This window comes from Strix aluco, chromosome Z, assembly GCF_031877795.1.
Source record: "Strix aluco isolate bStrAlu1 chromosome Z, bStrAlu1.hap1, whole genome shotgun sequence".
NCBI lineage: Eukaryota > Metazoa > Chordata > Aves > Strigiformes > Strigidae > Strix > Strix aluco.
In genome coordinates, this window is record NC_133971.1 from 12,672,727 (window position 1) to 12,698,906 (window position 26,180).

Here is a 26,180-nt window from a genome sequence, read left to right on the forward strand (position 1 = left end):
ATGTTGTGTCATCTCTCAAGAACAAAATCTAATTTTAAGTCTTCTATATTATTTCTCAATACTTTTAACCTCCTTGATCTTGCACAAAAAAACCCCAGATGAATTCTCATCTTTCAATGCAAGTAGATGGTAACAGGTAGCCACAATACAAAAAAATACCCCATAGTTATTAGCAAATGATACTATAATTCTTCTTGTTGGTTTCCCATATTTCATTTCTATATTACAATTTAAGCATTTCTGTGATTGAAGGAAGGTCTTTCCACTTGACTTTCATACAGCTTCCAAAAGAAGATAACAACATATTGGAGAATTGCGAGGTATTTCTGAATAAAGTTCCTACTGACTCATGGGGTTTTGTAATTTCTAAGGAAGACTACCATGAGATTCCCTATAGCTGGAATATTTTAACACCTTCTATTAAAAAAGACTGCAGAAATCATGTCTACTGACGACTTGTTCAAAATTTCTGTTCCTGGTGGAACAGGAATCATAACATTTGATGCAAATGCTGGTGGGTGTGGCTTAATGGCCTCAAGTTGCGCCAGGGAAGGTTTAGACTAGATATTAGGAAGTATTTCTTTACAGAAGGGTTGTTAGGCATTGAAAGGGCTGCCCAGGGAGGTGGTGGAGTCCCCATCCCTGGAGGTGTTCAAGAGATGGGTTGACATAGCGCTGAGGGATATGGTGTAGTTGGGAACTGTCAGTGTTAGGTTAACGGTTGGACTGGATGATCTTCAAGGTCCTTTCCAACCTAGATGACTCTGTGATTCTGTGAAAGAGCACTCTTCTGCCATTTGAGTATTTCTGTGTTCCAAAACCCCAGGATTTTCATGCCTTCTCTATAAAGATTTTCTGTTCTAGCATTCTTTTCTTCTAGTCAAGACAACCAGATGGATACAGAATTTGGTAGCTGTTTCACTTTAAAAAAAACCCAACACAAACACATGTAATGTAATGCATCATCTTTGATATCTGGGATCAGATCTTCTCTTGCAGAGAATAGAAACAATTCAGGTGTGATACTCTTTTTGTCCAGCCTAGATCACATCACTGTTGCACCATGTTTACATTTTCCTTGGATCACAGAAGGCATGAGAACAGACATATTACTAACCAACCTCACTGCCACCATAATATGTTCTTTTAGACTGATACAGAATGCTATTTTGTGTGAAGCTTGAAAAAGATTTAAAATAAAAACTGTTACAAATGCATTTTTGTGGAACAGAAGTATCCAAATAATAAAGAAAGTAGCACACATTATGAAGAAGAGTGAGTAGTAAAAACAATTGGTGAAATACTTTGTTTCAACAATCACATTGCAGAAGTCTGAGTAACTCAAAGAGTTCTATAAAACAAGCCAATGAGCAAAATCTTGTATACTGCCAGGATCTGAACCCTTCTTTGGACACCTGAGGGACATTTATTGCACAGAGAATTGCCACACTGCTCAGGCACAGCCAAGAGGAAGTTTGGTACCAGAACAGCAACCGGCTGCTCCACCAGCTTCCTTATAAAGACAGACAGCATCCCCGAATCAACTATGATAGTAATATAAGTATCTTATGATTGCACCCTATGATAAAGGTGGATCCCAAAGCAAGGAAGCAAGGTCCTGCTTGACAAACCTGATCTCCTTCTACAACAGGGTGACCCACTTATTGGATGAGGGAAAGGCTGTGGATGTTGTTTACCTTGACTTCAGTAAGGCCTTTGACACCGTTTCTGTGGGAGGCATTGGCCTGTCAGCCTTGCACAGCCTCTGAGAAATAGCTAGGCTCTGATGAAAAACAGGCCTTGGAAGAAAGATAAGAGGTTGCTGAGCTATGCCAAGGCAGCAGGGAAAAACAACGGTCAGCTGCAACACTAAACTGTGGAAAAGTACTGAGCTGTGAGAAGTTACTGCCGCGAGAACAGCGCGTGAACGAGAGGGTGATTGGTCTGCACAGCCTGTGTTAGAGAGGTCTTGTGCTGATAGGAGAAAAGGTGGATAACTGTCTAATTGCTGATTTGTTAACTATGAAGTAAGAGCTTTACCGACAGCATCCGAGAGCATAAGTATGTACCATTGTAACAATAAACTCTCTTTTCTTTCTGGATTCCATGGAGAGTCCGTGCCTCAGTTGCCACTGTTTCCCACAGCATTCTCCTGGCGAAACTGGCTGCTCATGGCTTGGATGGGCACACGCTTTGCTGGGTAAAAAACTGGCTGGATGGCCGGGCCCAGAGAGTTGTGGTGAATGGAGTTAAATCCAGTTGGCAGCCGGTCACGAGTGGTGTCCCCCAGGGCTTGGTTTTGGGGCCACTCCTGTTTAACATCTTTATTGATGATCTAGACGAGGGGATCGAGTGCACCCTCAGTAAGTTTGCAGATGACACCAAGTTGGGTGGGAGTGTTGATCTGCTCGAGGGTAGGGAGGCTCTGCAGAGAGACCTGGACAGGCTGGAGCGATGGGCTGAGGCCAACTGGAGGAGTTTCAATAAGGCCAAATGCTGGGTGCTGCACTTGGGCCACAACAACCCCCAGCAGCGCTACAGGCTTGGGGAGGAGTGGCTGGAGAGCTGCCAGTCAGAGAGGGACCTGGGGGTGTTGATTGACAGCCGGCTGAACAGGAGCCAGCAGTGTGCCCAGGTGGCCAAGAAGGCCAATGGCATCCTGGCTTCTGTCAGAAATAGCGTGTCCAGCAGGGACAGGGAAGTGATCTTACCCCTGTACTCGGCACTGGTGAGGCTGCACCTGGATTACTGTGTTGAGTTTTGGGCCCCTCACTACAAAAAGGACATTGAATTACTCGAGCGTGTCCAGAGAAGGGCAACGAAGCTGGTGAAGGGTCTGGAGCACATGTCGTAGGAGGAGCGGCTGAAGGAACTGGGGGTGTTTAGTCTGGAGAAGAGGAGGCTGAGGGGAGACCTCATTGCCCTCTACAACTACCTGAAAGGAGGTTGCAGAGAGCTGGGGATGAGTCTCTTTAACCAAGTAATAAGCGATAGGACAAGAGGGAATGGCTTCAGGTTGCACCGGGGAAGGTTTAGACTGGATATTAGGAAGTATTTCTTTACAGAACGGGTTGTTAGGTGTTGGAATGCGCTGCCCAGGGCAGTGGTGGAGTCCCCATCCCTGGAGGTGTGTAAGAGTTGGGTTGACATAGCGCTTAGGAATATGGTGTAGTTGGGAATGTCAATGTCAGGTTAATGGTTGGACTGGATGATCTTTCAAGGTCTTTTCCAACCTAGATGATTCTGTGATTCTGTGAAGATGCTCAGAGGTCCAATATAAAACAAGCTTTCCACCGGTCACAGCTTCCCCCTCTTTTAGACACTCTTTTAGCAGGAAACACACTGAGATTGCCTCAGTACCACAACCTCCCCCACCCCATTCATGGCTCCTAGAGAAGAGGTGAACAGCAGGCAGGAAGGCTGGGCTGGTGGGCAATGTATCTGTTGTTATCTTGAACCCTTCAAGTCCCATGTTGTGCACCAGAAAAGACTTCTGTGGTCACAAATCTAAAACACAGTGCCATATGAGCTACTATGAAAAAAATTAACTCTATCCATGTTTGCAGGTTTTAGCTGGAGTAGAGCTAATTTTCTTCATATTAGCTCCTATGGGACTATATTTTGGATTTGTGCCAGTAACAGTGCTGATAATGCAGGGATGTTTTTGTTATTGCTGAACAGTGGTTACAAAGAGCCAAGGCCTTTTCTGCTTCTCATGCCACCTCGTCGGCAAGGAGTCTGAGTATGCACAAGAAGTTGGGAGGGTACACAGCTGGGACAGCTGACCCCAGCTGACCCCAGGGATGTTCCATACCATATGACGTCATGTTCAGCATATGAAGCTGGGGGAAGAAGTAGAAAATGGGGCCATTTGAAGTGATGGCATTTGTCTTTCTAAGTAACTGTTACATGTGATGGAACCCTGCTTTCCTGGAGATGGCCGGACACCTACCTGCTGATGGGAAGTAGTAAATTAATTCCTTGTTTTGCTTTACTTATTAAACTCTCTTTATCTCAACCCATGAGTTTTCTCACTTTCACTCTTGTGATGCTCTTCCCCAACCCACTGTGAGGAGAGTGAGCAAGCAGCTGTGTGGGACTTAATTGCTGGCTGGGGTTAAACCATGACACCCAGCCTAAACCAGTACATCATGCCATTGTAAGAAAAGTCTAAAATTACAGTTTTAATTTGAACTTTTACCTTGATTTGATATTCAACTTAGAAAATCTGTATCAGAAAATGGGAAAAATACAATAACCAACTTCTACACCATTTCAGAAATAAATGCACACTGGTGCATTGATGCATCTTTTTTAAATGCCGACTGGACTTATGTCAGTGCAAAGATGGGATTCCTTATTATCTATGTAAGAAGTACCCTATCTATTACTCAGCTTCAAGGTGAAGAGGCAAGAGAAGCTAAGGAGACATCCATTTCTACTCCCGCTCAGTCCTGAATTGCTTCAGTGCCAGAAGAGATTTGTAGCATTATTTTTGAAAGTTTGTCACCCTGTTTAAGTTCCAGGACTTTGAAGGCACTGACTGACAGGCTACCTTTTACCAGTAGAACCTTCCTTTTCTGCTTCAGAAAGAGCTGAGCCAGGTTATATACAGGGGGACAGGAGACATTTTCTAGGGATCACAGTGTGGCAAAGGTTGAAACACTGACTTTAAACTATTCCACAACTGAATCATTTATATTCAATCTAGAAATCTTTTTCCTGAGATTCTATCTCCTTGTAATAATTTTTAAATCTCAATTACTGTCTCAGTCATATCTCAAGTAAGAGGTATACCTTTACTTCATAGTTGGTAGCTGTACCCTCTAATGTGTTTTTTTCAACTTAACCTGTTCCCAGAGTATGCATAATCTGCTGTCCAGATCTAGCCTCATGCTGCCAGTCTCAGACATTAAATTTTTATTTTCCTGTCTGACCTCATCTAGCTTTGAACTATCAGTCTCCTCCTCACTAGTACTTGAGACTTCACCTTATTTCCTATTATCTGTAAATTTTCTTGGTGTGATGTCTATATCCCTTTGATTCTTTTAAAGTATTTAAGTACCATTAGCACTGAGAATTCTGGAGCCCAAAAGAACACCTGGCTCTATTTGTCCAGTCCGTTGCTGTCTCATGCAACCACATCTTCATTTGAGCCATTATATGTACCAAGCGCCCTCTTTCAGAAGTTGTATTTCTTGCTCTTCAGGGACTACAGTTCTTTGATATATAGAAATTTCCAGCCTAAGTCTACTCCTGAACAACTAACACCAACTTGATGCTGTTATTTACATCTTATCCCCTCATATTTAGGGAGGACTATACCCTTACTAACTTGTATTTTGCTAACTGAAAAGTTGAGATTTTCTAGTTTCCCGTAAACATTCCTATAGCACTATCTTTAGAGTGAAAATGCCTTCCTCCTCAAAGACTGAGTAAATACCAATTTTCTTCTGGTTTTGAGTTCCTTCAGTAACAGTTTACTGAAACAAGACTTAACACTGCATTTATCAAATTTAAGAGAGAAAAACTTAGTAAATGGAAGCTTTGTTTAGGAATACAAAAGATCTGTTTCAAGCATCCAGAAAAGAGCAAAAACATTCTTTAATTTAATAATATGAAGTGTGTGATTTTTTTTCACTCATAATAGGAATAGTTTATTCATTTTTAGCCATCAAATGAAAAGGAATCTACACATACATTTATTTCACAACAGAAGATATATATTTATTCCTCTCTTCTTTTTCTTTCTTTAATTTATTTAGCTCCTGTATTCTCTGTGTTAACTTGGAAAATTATTCTTTAGACATCTGGGAAAATTTAAAGACATAATTTGTACTGTCAGCATTGAAAAGAGGCTTTCTAATCTTTTCTGTGCGGCAACTTAGAAGAAAAGTAATAAAGCTTTTGAAGCCGGGGTAACGGGAGAGGAGAGAAAGTTGCTGATCCCTAGAGCAACACTTTTTTGGCCACCTTTTTCCAGATTCAAACCATTAATTTCTTTCAGGCAGGAGAAGATACAGTAACAGCAGAAACAGCAATTGCACATGGAACAGATCTGGCAGATGTTCTGGAAAGAGAGCACTATTAAAGATTCAGAACACTTCAGAGATTTGAAAAGGTTTGGCAAAGAATTTAAATGTAACAGAAAAGATTTCCTCAAGGAAGACAAGGTTATGTATCTAAAAAATTTCTATCTTTCAAAGGATTAAGAGTCTGCTTTTTCTCCTTTGAAATAAATAGTCAAGTTTCCATCACTACAAATCCACAAAGAGACTTTTTTTGTTAGGTCCTAATCTTTCATCATTCTTCCAGTACCTTGCATTCCTAGTCCCTGGCACAAGCAACCTAGTCTCTTAGAAAGAAAGAAAACTTCATCCTCTTCATCTTCCCTACCTATTTTATTCTGAAGTTGGGCTTAATACCACAGGAACTTCTTTAGTTTCAATACCTCACTAGAGGGCTGATCTGAATTGAGGAAGAACCTCAAAGGGAAACTTAAGCATCTGTAGTAATTGTTTAGTAAGTTAGCCTTTCTATAATAAACCATCATGTACTGGTTATCTAAAGACAGAAATAAAATTCTTAAGTCAAGTGTCATATTAAGAAAGTTTTAAAGAAAAATGCACAGATACTTCCACGGTCTGTGAAACACCTACCAGCATCTGAGTCTCTTACATTTTGTTTTAAAAGGTTTCTGCTACATACTATCTGAAGCCTATTTGACACAGCTCATTATTAGTGTCCAGTATTCCTGTTGTCTTCAAAAATAAATTATTTTCCCTGTAATGGTTACCTCATTTTCTTGAAAGTTTGTAAAAAACAGAGTTTACAAGCATAAATATCCCCAGACTCCTTGCATAAGCCCAAGTCAAGGGTTTAACCCATTCCTTTCTAAGCATAATATGGAAAACTGAAGCCTGTACAGTAAATTTCATATACCACAGAGTCCCATATATTTCTTACATATATAGAAAAGGAAAACTTTGCTTTACTGCACTGGTTTTTACAAGTCTGGGAGGGGTTGTTGCATTGCTGACTCCCTCTTTTTTTTTTTTTCCTGTAATATTTTAGAATCAAATTAATGTTTGTTAGTGTAAAATTTTAAAAATTAATTTGTTTGGATCAAATAATTAATTTTGAGCTTAATCTGTTTTTCTTAAAATGTAGAATTAAGTGCCAAATCACAGAAAACTCATAGTTTTCAGACTAATACATGTCAACTGTTTTGGAATAGATATTTTCCCTGCAAATGGAAGAAAAGAGTGATAAGAGTGAAATGGGTGATAAAGAAAAGAGAGAGAAACAGGAGGGATGTAACAGTTGTAAAGTATTCCTTGGTGTTGTCCTCTGGAATGCATAAAGTCAGGATCAGTTAAGGCATAAATGCCTCTTCCTGAACTGACTCTAATTTTGCTGCAAACTAGAGCATTTTGTTCATTTAAAACATTAGTTGATTCTACCACCAAAATAATTTCCATCAGGTTCATGAGTCTGAAAAGTTGTCTACACTTGGCTGAAGAAAGAGTTGGGTTTTATGGTCTTTGCTGAACTTCCTGTAAGAGGACAAATGACTTAGAGGAAAATGAGTAATCAGTATGAATTTAAAATAAACACAAGCACAGACTACACTTTAAACTAGTATTTCTGTTATATTTAAAACAGTCTTGAAACTCCCTTCTCCTCAGATCTGGGCTACATACTAAATAAACTATGACCAAATATTTTGAAATAGATGTACACAGAAAAAATGAAGTTGATCAGCTGTTCTTGTTTGCATTGTCTAGGGACCATCTGTCTTCAGTTTTAAATTACTGTAGTAGAGTTGTCCCCAAAATAAGCTACAGTTTTGGTTTTTTCTAATTAAGTGTAGGAGTGCTGTATAAACAGGCATTGTAATTAGCAAACTGTATCTTCAGAATATCACTGCATACTGTTGCTGTGGCAGTTTGGAATAGAGGATCCATAAGGGTGGCTTATAACTACTAAGCTTTAAAGTTACAACACAGCGTGTTTCTTACAGCTCTACTTAATTATTTGTTGAAATTCTCTGATGGTCTAAATTCTGCCAGGATATTTTATAAACTATTACACTAAGTTAAAGCTTCAGGAATATTTATATATAATACAGATAAATAAGGATTTATCTTCTTCACAGTACAGCTTCTCAGTGGGAAAATATTTAACAATAGTTAGTCACATTTTGAACACTATGCTAGAACTTAAATGAACTCTATTAAGTAGCCTGTTTCTGTTACAGACTTTTGTCCTTATGTCTCTCTTACAGACTTTTCTCCTTTACTGCTCTGATTTAAACTACAACATTTTAGGAGAATATTTGTCTTTCTAGACAAACATTTCCCTCTGATCTTCTTTCTCAAATCATTTATCAATTTTTTTTTAACATGTGTATCATATTCTTGACAGGAAAGGATTTTCCTGTACTGGATAATCATTGGTTTAGACTGATTGTATCTTTTCCACCCTTGTACTTGCATTTCTCTAATCCCTTTGGTTTCTTCATTCTTGTACCTCTTCTGCATTTGCTTATTTTCTGCTATCACCATCTCATCGTGTATTCTTCTTTATTCCCTAAATTCATCTTCATGATTGGTATACTAGAATTTCCTTTGAACAGTTTCAGTGTTCTATCGTTTTAATTATAGAAGCATTTTTGGCACATTTTTCTATCCATCCTTGTTCTTATTTGCCGTGATTTGCTGCTCAGAATCTCCATTAATGTCCTTCTCTGCCTTGAGGCAGAGGAATTGTGGTAAGAGGCACCAAGTGTGTGTTTTGCCTAAAAGCATCTCTGATGTACAATAATTTTGACACATTAAGATAGGTGAGTCCCCAAGACATGGCAAGGTCAGAACTACTTTCTAACAGCTTCACTGCTGGCTCTACTGTTGTGACTGCAGGGCACTACTGAATAATCAGTTGAGTTAAAAGATTTTCATACTTGACATTCTGTTCTGCATACATACAGATTGTGCCCTTTTTTCACTGGGGAGAGAAGATGTGAAGAACTACCAAAGATGAACTGCTGAAAATGCAGCTCAGAAGTTCCTGGAACTGATTATTATATGAAACAGACAACAAGCACCATGGCAGATTTGGTACTCATGATACTCCTCAGAGTGACCTGCAGCTACGACTTGCTTTGTTGTTGTCAACTATAAAAGCACTGAGTAAATACAGAGTTCAATATGCATTGATTATCTCAGCAGCTTTGATCTCCTAAAAGATCAAGTCTGTAAGGTTGCTCAGTCTGTTCCAAGTTCATAGTTAAACACTGCAATTTTTTCTAGCTATAATTGCCTTGTTGCAATTCTTAGTTGTAGAGCTGTATAATAACACTGTATCACTCAGAATTTATTTTTCTTTTAGTTCACCTCTTGGGTACCTGTGGCTAACACTTTTGTTTGTCCCTCATTTCTGGTCCCTTACAGACTGCACAAGAACCAACATAGACCATTGAAAAGAGCTCAGAATACAACAGAATAAGTACCTGGCTAACCTGCAGAAAATACTCAAGAAAAACTCCTAGAAAGAACACAAGCTGACACTGCTGAATGCCATAACCTAAAAATATAAACTTAACAAGCAGTGGTATAATATTCATACAGATTTTGATGGTAAAGGAGCATGTAACGGTAAAACAGAAAACTAATATTAAATTGGTAAATGATCAGTGATGTAAACATCACTTTTCTCATGCTGCAAACTGATGGTAATAGCAACTAAAATACTTCAGCATTTTAAGAGAGCATGAAGATAGCAAGCGTGTTCACTTTGATGAAATGCCTCTAAAGATCAGGAAAACTACTAAGCACGGAAGTGCAATTTTAGCAAAGTCTAAAGAGCAAAAGATTATTGCATTTTTGTTCAAGCCCCTGCCAATCTGATCTGTACTCAAGTTAAAACATGTGATACAAACTTACTTGATTGTGCTGAAAATAACTTTCCATTACTCTAGGTACCTAAAAAAGTATATATACTCTACATCATGAAAGAGACTAAAGGGCTTTCCATGGTGTCTTGCATGCTGCAAAGAATGGTGAAGCTGTAATTTTTGCATGGTGAATGTGAATTTCCTTTAGCTATTTGTAAAACAGTAGCTTAATTCAGCTTTGATTCAGTGATTCCAGCCTTTGGTGCAGTTTACAGCACAGTCTGTTCCCCAGCAAGTAGGTGGATTGCAGATGTGCACGTTTTTCTTCCACTATCTTGGAAAAAAGACTGAAGGAAACACCAGGTACCTACTTTGTTCCTGGTGCCTAATGATAGAGGTTAATTTGTATTTCAAATCTTACTGTAAGGTATATGGAAGTTGTTGACTCTTCATTACTCTATCCATTTGGCATGCCCTTGCCTTCATTTCTTTTCTTCATCCTACCCCACATACTACTCACATGCATAATTTTTGTTTCTTTCTGAAAATAGGCATTTCATTCTGTAACTGAGATAAGTTGACAGGGAATGACAGTCCTTGTTTGTACTGGCATCATCTTCATATTGTAAGATCTTTGGTGCTTGTTGACTAGCAGGCATACAATCAATACCTTGGGCCTGTACAACAGCAGCAGTTACGTCTAGGCATTGTCCTTGAAAGTGTGATTCATGAAAACTTAAGTTAATAACAATTGATAGGAATGAAGAAATAGCTGATTTTTAATATTAGAAGTCTTGTTTCGATACGTAAATCTGCTGAATGTCACTTCTTTTTCTAGAAACAGTAGGCATTTTGGTTCAAGCTGAGACTCACGTGAAACAGTAACATTTGTTACAACACATCAGACTCACTAAAATGATGGCTAGATCAAGAAAATCAATAATATTCATTTTTATATCACTTTTAAAGTTTAGCAAATATTAAATTGGCAGAGAACTGTTCACTGCAACATCTCCTTGTATATCAGTTAATATACCTGAAATCTTGAGCACTTCTGTGGCAAAATCTATTTCCTTTAATGTACATATTTGTAAATAAAATGGGAGTATGGGCTGAAAAGTAAGCTCATACATGATACTCTGTTACATAAATGCATGAATTGAGAGAACAGTGTTATTTAAATTGTTCAAATCTTAAATTGTAAAAATCAGAAAATTCTCCAATATGAAAATCTATGTATGCTACTAACAAGTAGAAAATTCAAGTAGAACATTGAAATTCATGCCTTACACTCTTGTACAAAATACCGTTGTAACTACCATACATAGCTGCTGTAATGCTACATGGAAGGTAATTGCACTACCATTTAGATAGGTAATCTTCTGATTTCAACAATTAGAACTAGAATCTAAAATGGCTATTTGAAAATACACAAAAGTATAAGGAACACTACTAAAATATATACTAGCTGCTTTTCTGAACTTTAAGCCTCTATCCATTCTCTAATTTGTCATTAAATTGGATGAATTATACTTATGCATAGAGATATACTAACTCTAATAATGGTTGTTTAATAAACACTTCAGCCATTCTGGTACACAAAGCTCAGTAAAATTTCCCTCAGTCCCTTGTCTTCGGATGAAGCTTTCAAAAATCAAGAAACTAATAAGGTACAAAATCCCATTCCCCAGAGTTGACATCATGGGATCATCAGAAGATCATGGGAAGATCATGGGAGAATTACATATGAGTTCTGAATTCCCCTAATCCCAATAACCCTGCCAATCTCTTTAAGTAAGGAACATTTCAGGGGGAAAAAAGGGCAATGAGTTGTGTCTTAAGCTGTGACTTGATTAAATATTTCCTTTGGCAACAGTATTGGTTTAAGTAGCCCACAACTTCCCGGTTGCTCTCTACAGAATGACTGGTTTAGAGAATTAACCCAGTCAAAAATAAGCTGTAACAGCCACAGCAACACGGAGGAAACTAGAGTGAACAGGGTGGCAGAATGTGTTAAATCGGTGCTTACAAAATAAATGCTCATTGTACTATACACTGGTATCACCTAATAAAGCAATCTAGTCTCTCTTCAGTTATATTATCCAAGCCCATCCCAGAAATCATGAAAAACTAGATTGGACCAAAGCCAGTAAGAAAAAGAGCAGACATAAGGACTCTTGCCATCCTCTACTGGGAGACCTACATAGAAGGTTACAGATTATTTCTCTTTGCTTGCTTTGTCCTGGTTTCAGATGGGATAGAGTTATTTTTTCTTCTTAGTAGCTAGAATCATGCTGTGTTTTGGATTCAGTGAGATTTGCTATGAGAAGAATGCTGATAATACACTGATATTTTCAGTTGTTGCTAAGAAATCAAGTGCTTTCCAACTTCCCAAGCCCTGCCCATGCACAGGTGCACAAAAAGCTGGGAGGGAGCAGAGCCAAAGCACCAGACCCAAACTGGCCAATGAAATATTACATATCATGTAACGTCCTGCTCAGTACATAAAGCAGGGTTAACTGGGAAACAGGGGGTTCTCTCTCGCTTCTGAGATTGCAGTTTTGGGATTGTGGCTCCTCCAGGATTGCCAGCCAGGAACTGGTTGGGTATCAGTCAGCAGGTGGTAATCGCATTGCGCATAACCCATTTGTACTTTCTATTATTATTATTTATTTTATTTCAATTATTGGACTGTTTTTATCTCAATCTGCCAGTCCTCCTGCCTTTACCCCTCCAATCCTTTCCCCCATACCCTGGGCAGAGGAGGGTGAGCAAGCAGCTGCATGGTGTTTGGCTGCTGCACAGGTTTAAACCACAACAGTCCTTTTTGGCACCCAACATGGGGCTCGAAGGGTGGAGATAATGACAGATCTGGCCAGAGTGTATTACAACAAATTTGTTTTAAGCATTCGTTATATTGGCTTATCAGTTGCTGGTCATAATGTTCTGTTTATTGGCCCTTACCAATGTGCTATGCATCACCTCACTTGCCGTATATAGTCCCTGTGCTGCTGCTTATCACCCGTGGGAGGTGGTTAGGATTTTTGCTTTGCTGTACTATGTAACACTGGTTTATTGTACCATGAAGTTATCTGTCCTGAGACTAGTCCGGTATCTGTACTCAGTATTGTTGTCACCTCTGTACTTGGGGGGCCATCTATCGGAAAGGGTTAATAATTACACCCTTTACCTTTTCTCCTCGGAGACCCAATCAATGGAGGAGACACCCCCCTTCTCATCTCCTTCCTTCTCCTTCTCCTTCTCCTTCTCCTTCTCCTTCTCCTTCTCCTTCTCCTTCTCCTTCTCCTTCTCCTTCTCCTTCTCCTTCTCCTTCTCCTTCTCCTTCTCCTTCTCCTTCTCCTTCTCCTCCTTCTCCTTCTCCTTCTCCTTCTCCTTCTCCTTCTCCTTCTCCTTCTCCTCCAGGCTACTTACAATAGGATTTGAGAATTTTGAAAATTTTGAATATCCTTGGAATGTTGACACTAACATGGTCATCTTACTGCTGGGAGCCAGCATGTTCCTGCATGTGGTTCAGATTTCATTCAGGGTTAAGCAACTATTTAAGAGTATCACCCAGAGATCTACCCCAAGGCTGGAGAGTTATGAGTGGCAGGGGGAGTGGGATGGCATGGGCAAGTACGTAGGACAGTGGGTACCCCCGATGTTTTGGAACTTCACCCCTGAACAAGTGCAGAATCCCTAAAATCTAGTGAAATATTTGGAAGAAGTATGCTGTAACCCTGATAATTTCAGAGAGACACAAATCACTGCAATGTGCTGGGGCCTGGCCCGTGTCTACCGAGCCCTGTTCAACACTATTCGGTACCCTCAAGGGGAAGAGAAGGTCTCTGGATCTAATAACAAAATGACAGGCACTGCAGCCGCTCCAACCTCAACAGGAACTGCTGTCAATGGCTGACTGTATTGGAGGCTGAGGTGAGCCTAACTGGGAATGAGTGGGAAAAGCACCCAGTTGTGACTGGCCCAGAAGCTCCATGCATTCTTGGTATAGTTTATCTGAGGAGAGGGTATTGCAAGGACCCAAAAGGGTATTGGTGGGCTTTCAGTATAGCTGCCTCAGGGATGGAAGAACTCAAACATCTGTCTGCTTTGCCCAGTCTCTCAGAGGACCCTTCTGCTGTGGGGTTTGCTGAGGGTTGAATAGGTGCCAATTGCTACTACAATGGTGCACCGACGGCAGTATCGCACCAATCAAGACTCTGTAATTCCCATTCATAAACTGATCCATCAACTAGAGACCTAAGGAGTCATCAGCAAGACTCGCTCACCCTTTAACAGCTCCATACAGCCAGTGCAAAAGTCTAACAGAGATTAACAGTAGACTATCATGTCCTGAGTGAACTCACACCGAATGCTGCCATGCCAGACATGCTAGAGCTTCAGTACAAACTGGAGTCAAAGGCAGTGAAGTGGTACGCCACAACTGATATCACCAATGCGTTTTTCTCCACCCCTTCGGCAACAGAGTGCAGTTTGCTTTCACCTGGAGGGGTGTCCAATACACCTGGAATCAACTGTCCCAGGGGTGGAAACACAGCCCCACCATTTGCCATGGACTGATCCAGACTGCACTGGAACAAGGTGAAGCCCCAGAACACCTGCAATACATTGATGACATGGGGTAACTATCAGAAATGAGAAGCAATATGCCCTGTTTACTGATGGGTCCTGTCACATTGTGAGGAAACACTGAAGGTGGAAGGCAGCTGTGTGGAGCCCCACACGACAGGTCACAGAAGCCACTGAAGGTGAATCGAGTCAGTTTGCAGAGGTGAAATTGGCTGTGTAGGGTTTGGCTGCCAGCTGGGTTAAAACCACAACAGGCTTCCATGAGTATTTAGATCTTTAATGTTCCCTAGCACAGCATCTACAGCACAAGTTGCCCAATAATAAGGGTCTGAAAGACAGAGTTAGATCTAGGTATCTCACTTTCAGGCCAAATGCAGTAATCATTAAAATACCATAAAACATTTTGTACTGACTCAATGCTCTAACCCACTCTAGAAAACATAGGCAATGGATATTATTGTTAAGAAAGTTTAGGTGTTGCTCTTCCTCATATTTTGACTCCCTTGAGTGAAGCTGTATGGCAGGCTGCTCAGGTGGAAGCAGTTCTGTGTCCAAGCAAAGAAAAATGAAACACAAACATGAACAGCATTTTCAAGTAGCTGTAAACATAGGCACTTCGAGGTTTAGGCAATTCTTAGGTAGGATTGTACACCTAAAATCTGCTCAACTCAAAAGTATCAGTCTGTCTTGAACCTGTACCCTATCACAGTACAAGATATGAACTGGATATCCCAGAATCCAGTTACAAAGTTTTGACATGTTTAACATAGCTCCTAATAGCAAATGGTAAATTTTGCTACAGACTTCAACATGATAGATTGCTTATATTCCACAAAAGGTTTGCATATGTGTTTGTTAACTTTCCAATGGGAGTTTTATTAGAATGAATGGAGGCTTTACGATTCTTGTCAACCGTCAGTCTTTGAATTTCCTGTTTTAGTTCATGTAGGCATTAATTACCACATAATATATTAACATAGTTCTTGGAACTGTTAGGAAGTGGTGCTTTATGTCAAGGATGAAATGGCCATAATTGTAGAAGAACAAAACCTAGGCAGAAAGAAAGGTCTTCAAAAAATCAATAGCTTTTGTTTATTTTGAGCTTGCTCACAGTGATCCTGCCAAAAGGATGTGTAACTGTGTTTCACAGTCTATGACCAGATCAATTTTAGAAGACAATTTTGAAGGAGCAATCTCTTTTAGCTTCTCATTGCCCATTCTTTACTTTCTCTGGACTCAAACAGTATTTCGTATTAGCACTTACTGATTAATGTATGTAGGGAGAAAGTGTTATGCAAAGTATACATTTATTTAAAGGATAACATAATAGAAAATCTCACTTATATTTCCAAATTTGATTTAACCATTCTGACATTAGTCGTATTTAAGTGCAAATCTTTTTACCCAAAGACTTGCAAACTGAAGTTTATCATATCCTAGTGTAAAGGATTCCAAACATAACTAATCTCAACTGAACTAAGAAAAAGAGTGAAGAATCAGTTAAACTTGCATGGTTTAGTACTAATAAACTTGAGATAGAACAGCGTATTTTTTCCCACATGGTCCATTTAATAATTTGAAGCACTGATAGTTGCAGATAGATTTCTTAAAAACATATATAGATCTCATTTTAAAACAACAGCATTGCAAAGCATAAATAAACTTGATTTGAAAGTAAAATCATCTTCTCTGCAGCAGTGAACACAAAAATAGGCCAGCATCTCAGTCACTACTAGAACTGTCTGAACTGTCAGAAGACGAAGTTTTTTCCTTTCGTCTCTTCTTCTTCTCCTTTTTATGATGTTTTCCTTTCTTAGATTTATTCTTTTTTTCTTTTTCCCTTTCTTTTTTGTGTGATTTTTGTTTTTTTGACTTTGGCCCATCCTCTTCAGCTGCACTTGATGAGGAAGATCTAGTAAAAAAAAAAATACATATATATCTATATATATACAGATTGATATGTACTTAAAGAAGAAAAATTCCACAGTAATAATGTGGGGCTTTTAATTTCAGTATTTCAATGTCACAAATCAAATTTGGTGTAGAATTCATACGGTAGCATCCACTGGAAAGCTTATGATCTCAGTCTGCATGTTCAACTGAATGATGACTTTTCTAATTAGACTATTGTGCTAGAAAAGCAGTACGTTTATAATACAGATTAACAATGGAATAGGCAAGTTGGGTGTTTTTCAACCTTCAATAAGAACAAGACTAAGAGTACAGACTGACAGAAAACTGAAGGTACAACAGTAATGTGGTAGTGTCAGCTCTGTGCAACTGCACGAGATTCAATATATTAAGAGTCAAATCATGTGTTACTGGTAAATGATTAAGAGGCAAGTAGGCATTGGCCTGTTAGCCCTGCACAGCTGTGGGAGATTCAATACTTAAGAGCCAAATCGACATCACCCGGTCAGCTCAGTTAGAGCTCAGCCAGAGAGTGCAGCTCAGTTAGAGCACTCAAGCGAGATAGCTCTGCGCAGGAGAGCTCGGTGAAGGTGGAGAGCTCTGCTCAGGAGCTCTGTCCCGTGCTGGCTTGGAGAAGCGCCAGCTCTACTCTGCGCCAGCCCGGAGAAGCAGCAAGGTTTGGAGGGGAACAGGCCTCTCAAGAGAGATACCAGGTTGTGCTAGTGTGGCGAAGAAAATGGTAGCACCGAGACTGCCTGTGTGGTATGGAACTTTTTCTGGGAGAGAGGGTAGATGACTGTCTAGTTGCTGACTTGTTTATTATGAAGTAAGAGCTTGGATGAGAGTAAAAGTATGTATTATTGTATGAGTATGTATTAATGTAAGAAGAGAAAAAGAGAGACCTAAAGAAAATAAACAGCCCCTGCCCTGCAGAAAGAAAGAAAGAGCACTGTGACGTGTGAATTATTTTGGCCGCTACAACTTATTACAATTTAAAGCAACTTATTAAAATTTAATACACAGTAAGACAGAGCTTTCAGCTTTTAAAGTATCACAAGATCAATAACAATGCTACAGTAATGCCTTCAAACAAATCTCAATGTATTTCTCTCATGCAAAAATCTACAAGAAATGGGTATGACAAATTTGGATGCTCTGGCAGCTGGTAATATCACTCTCTAACCAGCAGTGATGAGTGATTACATATATACAAGAATTAAAGGACAATAAAAGTCACGATTATTATACTCAAGAGGACAGTTTTGTGCTATCGTTTACATGATTAGTTATTAATTGCATGTAAAGACTACAGCCAGCAGACTGAATCTTTTCTACTGTCTTCACACTATGTAAATAAGGAAGGGGAAAAATATCAATACAAGCAGTGTTAAATCCTTTTTATTTCTGAAAAATATCTTATTGTGGCCTCCAAATATAGTATACATTTCCTAGCTCTCAGTGCAGTTCCTGGGATACTGTCTTGTCAATGGTCCTAATGACTAATGAGTCTACTGTTGCATCTAAAAAAAAAAAAAAAATCTATCAGCAGGCCAAAACTCAGATTCACAATAAATTTGGGTATTACAACATTTTCCTTTGAAAGTGGAAGTCTTAATAGCTCAGGAGCAGGCTGTCCCCAGGTGCTGTAAGAGAAGCCGGCAGCAGAGAAGACTACCCTGGCTGAACAGGGAGCTTTGGCTGCAACTCAGGGAGAAAAGGAAAGTTTACAGCCTTTGGAAGAAGGGGCTAGCCACTCACAGTGATTACAGAGATGCTGTGAGGCTGTGCAGGGCGGAAATCAGGAGGTCTAAAGCCCAGCTGGAAATCAATCTGGCTTCAGCAATCAAGGACAACAAGAAATGTTTCTATAAGTATGTCAACAGCACAAGAAAGACCAGGGTGAGCCTCCATCCCCTACTAGACGCAGGAGGAAACATGGTAACAAGTGATGAGGAGAAGGCTGAAGTCCTTAATGCTTTCTTAGCCTCAGTCTTTAATAACAAGACTAGTCGTACTGAGGGAATCCAGCCTCCTCAGCCAGAAGACAGAGACTGGGAGAACAACCCCCTCGCATTCCAGGAGGAGACAGTCATTGACCTACTGCATCACATAGACATACACAAGTCTATGGGACCAGACGGGATACACCCGAGGGTGCTGAAGGAGCTGGCTGGGGTGCTCACCAAGCCACTTTCCATCATTTACCAGCAATTCTGGCTGACCAGGGAGGTCCCGACAGACTGGAAACTGGCCAGTGTGACACCCATCTATAAGAAGGGTCAGAAGGATGATCTAGGAAATTACAGGCCTGTCAGCTTGACTTCGGTGCCCAGGAAGCTGATGGAGCAGCTCATCCTGAGTACCATCATACAACACATGCGGGACAACCAGGGGATCAGGCCCAGTCAGCAGGGGTTTATGAAAGGCAGGTCCTGCTTGACAAACCTGATCTCCTTCTACGACAGGGCAACCTGCTTACTGGATGAGGGAAAGGCTGTGGATGTTGTTTACCTTGACTTTAGTAAGGCCTTTGACACCATTTCCTACAGCATTCTTCCGGTGACACTGGCTGCTCGTGGCTTGGATGGGCACACGCTTTGCTGATAAAAAACTGGCTGGATGGCCGGGCCCAAAGAGTTGTGGTGAACAGAGTTAAATCCAGTTGGCGGCCGGTCACAAGTGGTGTCCCCCAGGGCTTGGTTTTGGGGCCACTCCTGTTTAACATCTTTATTGATGATCTAGACGAGGGGATCGAGTGCACCCTCAGTAAGTTTGCAGATGACACCAAGTTGGGTGGGAGTGTTGATCTGCTCGAGGGTAGGGAGGCTCTGCAGAGAGACCTGGACAGGCTGGAGCGATGGGCTGAGGCCAACTGTAGGAGTTTCAATAAGGCCAAATGCCGGGTGCTGCACTTGGGCCACAACAACCCCCAGCAGCGCTACAGGCTTGGGGAGGAGTGGCTGGAGAGCTGCCAGTCAGAGAGGGACCTGGGGGTGTTGATTGACAGCCGGCTGAACAGGAGCCAGCAGTGTGCCCAGGTGGCCAAGAAGGCCAATGGCATCCTGGCTTCTGTCAGAAATAGCGTGGCCAGCAGGGACAGGGAAGGGATCTTGCCCCTGGACTCGGCACTGGTGAGGCCGCACCTCGATGACTGTGTTCAGTTTTGGGCCCCTCACTACAAAAAGGACATTGAATTACTCGAGCGTGTCCAGAGAAGGGCAATGAAGCTGGTGAAGGGTCTGGAGCACAGGTCGTACGAGGAGCGGCTGAGGGAACTGGGGTTGTTTAGTCTGGAGAAGAGGAAGCTGAGGGGAGACCTCATTGCCCTCTACAACTACCTGAAAGGAGGTTGCAGAGAGCTGGGGATGAGTCTCTAACCAAGTAATAAGCGACAGGACAAGAGGTAATGGCTTCAAGTTGCACCAGGGAAGGTTCAGACTGGATATTAGGAAGCATTTCTTTACAGAATGGGTCGTTAGGCATTGGAATTCGCTGCCCAGGGCAGTGGTGGAGTCCCCATCCCTGGAGGTGTTTAAGAGTCGGGTTGACATAGCGCTTAGGGATATGGTGTAGTTGAGAACAGTCAGTGTTAGGTTAATGGTTGGACTAGATGATCTTTCAAGGTCTTTTCCAACCTAGATGATTCTGTGATTCTGGAGTAACACTTGTTTTAGGCTTCTACAGTAACAGGAAGATTAAAACTCAACACATGCTAAGTAAAACTATAGAAGTCTTCCTTTTGATAGTTACGTTACTCACCGTGTGTGTGTGTCTACACAAGCATGTGTGCACACACAGAATTTTATGGTCTCTGAACTGCAGGGAGGCTTCTTCATGCAAGCTAAGCTGGGGACCAGTCCTATAATCCTTCTGACCTCTTGTTCTTTTCCCCACATCTTGTGTATATTTTTGGATAGTCAGAGGGAGCACTGCTTTCTCAGACCTGCAGACCTCCAGCTTGCTACAGCTTTCTAGACCTCCGTGGTCCTAACTCCATAGCAGAAAGCCTGTGGCTTTACCATTACTCAAAGAACAAACAAGTTCTCACTGGAAAACAGGAAGCTTTTCAAACCAAAGATGTACTTGCAAATAAAATTGCATGAAAAGAAGCAATGTTTTCTGAGAAACAACACACAAATCAGAAACTTTCTAAAGTTCTGTTTTGGAATTAAAATAGGTGTGTGATAGAGTTACCTTTTTCTTGGTCTCTTTAATTTTGTTTTTTCTTTGCTTTTTCTTTTTTGTTTCTTTTTTTCTTCCTCCTCATTTAAATCTATGGATAAAAAAATTACAGTTTACAAAACACTTGTCTGAATTAAGATCAGCATTAAAAGCGTGGCTTCAATAACCAAAGTTACTACAGCAACAACAATATAAAGTTACTATAAAATTGTTGTTAAAAGTTTTCCCTCCTCCAAATTCTTGTCTAGTACAGTAATTTCAGACATATTCTGCAGCATAGCAGAACTATTTATACAACTTACATTCTAATGACTTTGATCTAAGCACTAAGAATGAAGGAAGGCCCACAAAACATAGCAGAAACTTTTGACTCTTCCTATATGTTAACATCCGTTCTTCTGTATTTTTAAAGACTTGCCCAAGTGTGAAAACAGATCATTTAACTAGAACGTACAAAAAAAAAGAATCTTCCCTTAGGCTTACCTGAATTATTTTCACACATCCTCATTTTACACTTCACAAATAGCTATGCCATAAATAAGGTAAGTTTCAGTTAACTGTCAATATACCACCTACAAAGATTGGCAGCAGAGTTACCTCTCATCTGGTCATGTTTGTTTCCTGCCCTAACACTGTATAGTATTGTATAGTATCTTCACATTTCACTTACAAGCAATAATTTTATCACATTGGATGAAATTTCTGACCTTAAGTCTTTTCTATGCCTGTTCAAAAAGTATTTTTTAATTCTCTGAAATGCAAATCCACTACATAACTACACATTACAATGTCAGCTAACAGGAAAACACTGACTTTACAATTTATCCTTAAAACAGATAGCTGATTTTGAGCATTTCATCTTATTTCTATCACATACCATTCCACAGAGTCTGCATGCTAGTGCAGTTATTCATTTGCTACCCCAAATAGAAATTACTGGTCTGTATGTTCTGGAGCAACATATGACAGAATTCAATGAGTTACAAAAAGCAAATTACTTTTGGAGCAATTAAAAACCATGAATAAGAATGTGTGAACAAGTACTCAGTATTTTTTTGAGAAAGAGGTGCAAAAATTAAGTGCAAACTGCAAAAATCTTGAGAAGATGAGGCCACTTGAAAATGGCAAAATCCTGCCTAGATTATTGACAGTTAAAGATACCCATCTCCTCACAGTACACACAGCAGCCACAATTTGAGAAAGAACATATAATGAACAGGGATATTCCAAGATCAAGTAAACAGCTGTTTTTCCTGCAGATATCCATCTCCAATCAGTTTAGGGCCAAAAACATCCCTTACATTCAAAAGTACATAATGAGTGGGAACAGGTTTTTCCAGAGACTTGTTCCAAGAAAGGATTGTTGCGGTACCAATTCAGCACTCCTGACAAGCAGACTTTTTCTTTTGAAGTGTTCCAGCAAGTTACAGGGCACAATCTATCCCTTCTCCTTCCTAATGAGCATCCTTAGTAGGAACTGAATGTTAAGTCTGGAATGTGAGACCAACAGAACAAAACAGGACATTTCAAGAGGCAGAGGGGAAGAACATTAATTCATTTAAAGTTTGCTATGGTGGAACAATCTCCCCTTCTTAATTAGGAGAACAGCCTCTTTGAAGTCCAAATTCAAATGAGCTCACGTATCTGCTAAATAACTCATCTATTCTCTCTCTGACAAACAGTTGATGCTCAGACCATCCAAACAGAGAACAGTACTTCTCCAAATATGAATGTTTAAATTCAATTCACTAGCTGTTTCAGTCAAAACACAACTTAGAAACTGGAGAGAAATTCAGCTGTCATATTTGTCATCAGTTTTAAGAGTTACTATCAACTTTAAGATGTTTAAACTACATGCCATAATCAAAAGATTAGCTCAGAACATCCATGTCATTTTCTCCTAAGCAGCTTCTTAGTAACAGTCTTAACGATCTTTTGTATTTAGAAGCCTTTTTTGAGATGTTCCAAGTGGGTACATTATTAATTTCCTACAACAGGAATTAGTAATAATAAAAAAAGATGTGGGTGTATCAAATCTCTGAAGTCTGAACACACGAACTAAAAGACCTGCTTTTAAAGCACAGGCTTGAAGAACTAGTAGTAGTTATCACAAAGGATAAAATGAGAATTCCAGTACTTCAAAAGACCATTATCCAATTTATTCTTTAAGAGAAAAAAACCCCAACACCTTACTCTTTTTTTCACGCATGGCTTGCAATCTCTGTAGTTCTTCTTCCTCACTGTCTTCACTGCTAGTGCTGCTAACATCTAAAACAATATCTCTTTGAGGATCTACTCGGAGGAAGTTTCGACATTCAAATGTCAGATGACCAGCTGAACAAAACAAACATTCAGAATTAAAAATTACAATTTACCAAAAAATATCAGAAACTAAAGAACATCCATTTCAGTATTATTCAGTTCTGAGAAGTGAAAAAAAGGCTAGGCTGCAATCTGTGAATGAGGAGGGAGAAGGCTTACTTGACAAAGCCTCAAAGAGGTTGTGCAGTATTATTCCCTTTAATAGTGCTTTATGACCCCTCTTTTACTTCCGTTAAAGATTTTGTCCAACCTTTACTTTCTATTTTTTTAATGATCTCTCATCCTTCCTGAAGGAACTACCTAAAAGCATGAAGTGAAATATTTAAAAATCAACAGCAAGTGTGCTATATTGCTCTTTTTGTCTCCCTCTAGTGAAACAGAATCCTATTCATTTATGAGACATAATCTTTAACCAGCCAAGCTACTACTTGACTAGTATTTTTAGCTTTCTAAGTTACACTGCAATAATCACGACCAGAGTTAGAAACCTTGTGCTGAACACACCTATTGGAATAATAAAGAAAAATAGAACAAATTGAATATATGTTTTGGGAGAAACTATGCTAAAGATGCAGGAATTCAAGTAGCAATTGAAATAAATCATACAAAATACCTACATCTTGAAGACAGAGCTTTTAGGACAGAAATACAGGTCCGATATGATTTGACAAGTTTCCTTCTCTTCCAGAAAGCTTCTGATACTTACTGCATGTAGAAATGAAGCACTAAATATATAGGTATCTGTGTTCCTTTGGAAGAACAGATACACAAAGGAATTCTTTGACAAAATTTGTTGGAGACAAAGTCTACAGTGAAAGAATGAAACAAGCTTTTTTGCCCCTCTACCCCACATAATGCTCATTAAAAAAATGGATTAAATCACTGTTAAAAACTCAACACAATTCACTGCAAAACAATGTCCACTCCTTCATTATTCTAAAAGTAAGTTAGTAATTAACAAATTAAAATCTTTGCTAAGACCTGTCTCCATTCATCAGGAGAGTAGACACAGACATATGAGCACAGCACAATGCAAAGCATAAGCATTAAGTGCTAACTACAGAATTTGTAACAAAATTAACAGTTTCTTGAAATATAGAATGCATAAGAAGTATGTTTTCTTAATGTATAAGATCATACATATTTTATTTTTTTTTCTTTTAAACCAGATTGGACTTAACTTGAGCTGAAAGACCTGCCTAAACTTGCAGTGAGAGTCAGAAGCAGGACTAATGCTAATCTCAGTAGATATCAAAGACCATGCTTTCAATTCAAAGTTTCTCCAGTAATTACACTGCACATGCAGTATATATGAATACAGCAGCATACTTTTTTTTCTTCCTGAGAAACTCAAGGGTTTTCAAAAGTAGCAATAGGTGTGAGGAGTAAGCGAACAAATAGGAAATAATAAATAAAATTATGGTAATTTAAACTGACAAATGTCTGGCCAAGATGGCAGAACAGGTTTGGTTTTTTTTTTTTACACCCCCCCTGTCTGCCCCCAGCAGTTCCAACATTGTAAGTTGAAGAAAACACTGTAATTTCACATTGCTTACTACAGACTTACGGTAGCCACACTTCTTGCATCCTGCTCTGATGTTATCCTTGTTTCCACCTGAAAGGCAAAATTTCATCAACCAGGTGTTGGTAAACAGAACTCTCAAGTTTCTTTTAAATCTGGCTTGATAGTATCAATACACAGAAGGAGTGATCCCTCCTCAGAGTATTAAGTACACTAAGATCTCTTAAAAAAAAACCTTAAAAGTGGAACAGTGCACTTCTAAGTTCACTTTTCTGTGCAGTAATCTATCAGAACAAATTTGGCTACTATAAACTGCTACAGAACATTTAGTTTCACATATTGTCAGATCGTCATTTGATTTATTATGACATTTCCACTGTAATTCTAATAATTATTCATTTCTCTGAAAGCTTATGCATTTTATTTAACAGTATGAACATGGTAATACCTATCTGACATTCCAGTCATCCATAACTAGGCACTACAAGTGTATTTATAAGAACCCCTTCTAGAATGGGAGCAAGCTTATTAAGGTCTTCTCTTGTCTTAAGAGAAGCTTACCAAAGCTCACGCTTGTTCAGCTCCTCATTTCTCAGGATCAAGAAAGTTACGAAGCAACGGCTGTACGTTTAGCTAACATAGATCTAAATACCCTGCAAATAGCACCAGCATTTCTGCCTGTCCTGTTTCACCATCATTCTCAACGGGTCTACTTAAACAACAATCTGGTGTGATACAGACGTTAATCCAGAACAAAAGACGAGGAAGGAAAGCAAGCCTGACAACAACCATTCTGTGGATCTAACTTTAAAGAAGGTGGCTTATACTAACAGACGATAGGAACACAGCGCTTGGTCACCACTCATCCAAAACGTTGAGGACAGGCCCCGCAAGCCTAGAAGGAAGCAACTGCATGGCTGCGCGCATCAACGGCTGGCCTGACACCCCAGCCCCGCCTCCCACCCCGCTCCCACGGCCTTCTCCCTCCCTCCCTCCATCTCCCCTCCGCTGCTCCCACGCCAGCTGGTTTAGAAAACCGCCTGTGCAGACCAGAGCAATGTTCCTGCCGCGGCGGCCCCTGCTGCTTTAGGCAGACGCGCCTCCCCACCGCACACCTCCCACTGCAATGCGCGGTCGCGCGCCCTCCCCACGCAATTTTCCATCAACCCGCCGCTTCCTCCCCCTTCCCAACATGCCGGCCCTCGGACCAGCCGGCTATTGCCCCTTCTCTCCCCGCAGACCCGGCTGGCAGCCCCTTACCCGGCAGAGCCATAGCGCCTTGCACCGACCCCTCGCCGGCCCGGCCCAGGCCCACGGCGGCGCCTCTCCCCGCCGGAAGGCTTTGTCTGGCGCGCTCTCGGGCCGTCCCACTTACAGAGGACGGGGGGACCTCAGTACCAGGCAGGAGCCACGGGAAGGGACTGCAGGTGTCTGGAAAAGTCTCCAGGCTCTTCTGAAATTAATTACATCCTTTGTGGCTCCCACATTTACTCCGACCAGAGACTCATCCCTTTGTCCTCCCTCCTAGCTTGGGCAACCCTAGCTCCCTACCTCCCTCGGCTTTATAGAGGCGCCCAAGATGGCGGGAGGCTCGGGTTGGTAGGAAGCGCTAGTGGAGGCGCAGCCGAGCGTGGAGCACGGGTGGTCGGTCGGTCGGTCACCTGCCGGGACACTCCCTTCCCGACCATGAGTAACATCTACATCCAGGAGCCCCCCACCAACGGCAAGGTGAGGTTTGCCGGGGGCAGGGGCTGCGGT

At 40.5% G+C, this 26,180-nt stretch overlaps 2 protein-coding genes across 7 annotated transcripts in view; one reads left to right on the plus strand and one right to left on the minus strand.

The window, feature by feature from the left end:
• Positions 1–15,775: 15,775 nt before the first annotated feature.
• SREK1IP1 (SREK1 interacting protein 1) lies at positions 15,776–25,818 on the minus strand. Its single transcript, XM_074813410.1, has 5 exons — positions 25,683–25,818; positions 24,468–24,515; positions 22,772–22,912; positions 20,591–20,669; positions 15,776–16,397 (listed from the first exon to the last, which is right to left on the minus strand). Exons 1-5 carry the CDS (start codon positions 25,693–25,695, stop codon positions 16,208–16,210), a joined length of 471 nt encoding a protein of 156 aa, XP_074669511.1. The 5' UTR covers positions 25,696–25,818; the 3' UTR covers positions 15,776–16,207.
• A 167-nt stretch (positions 25,819–25,985) lies between these two features.
• CWC27 (CWC27 spliceosome associated cyclophilin) overlaps positions 25,986–26,180 on the plus strand; it is a 121,083-nt gene continuing 120,888 nt past the window's right edge. For 4 of the 6 annotated variants that reach the window (XR_012621755.1, XR_012621754.1, XM_074813407.1 and 1 more), the window contains exon 1: positions 25,986–26,150. Coding sequence is in view for 4 of the 6 variants with exons in the window: in XM_074813407.1 (XP_074669508.1) it covers positions 26,109–26,150 (42 nt within the window). In the remaining 2 variants the exon portion in view is untranslated. The remainder of the gene's footprint in view (positions 26,151–26,180) is intronic. The other 2 variants (XM_074813405.1, XM_074813406.1) reach the window with 2 other exon arrangements.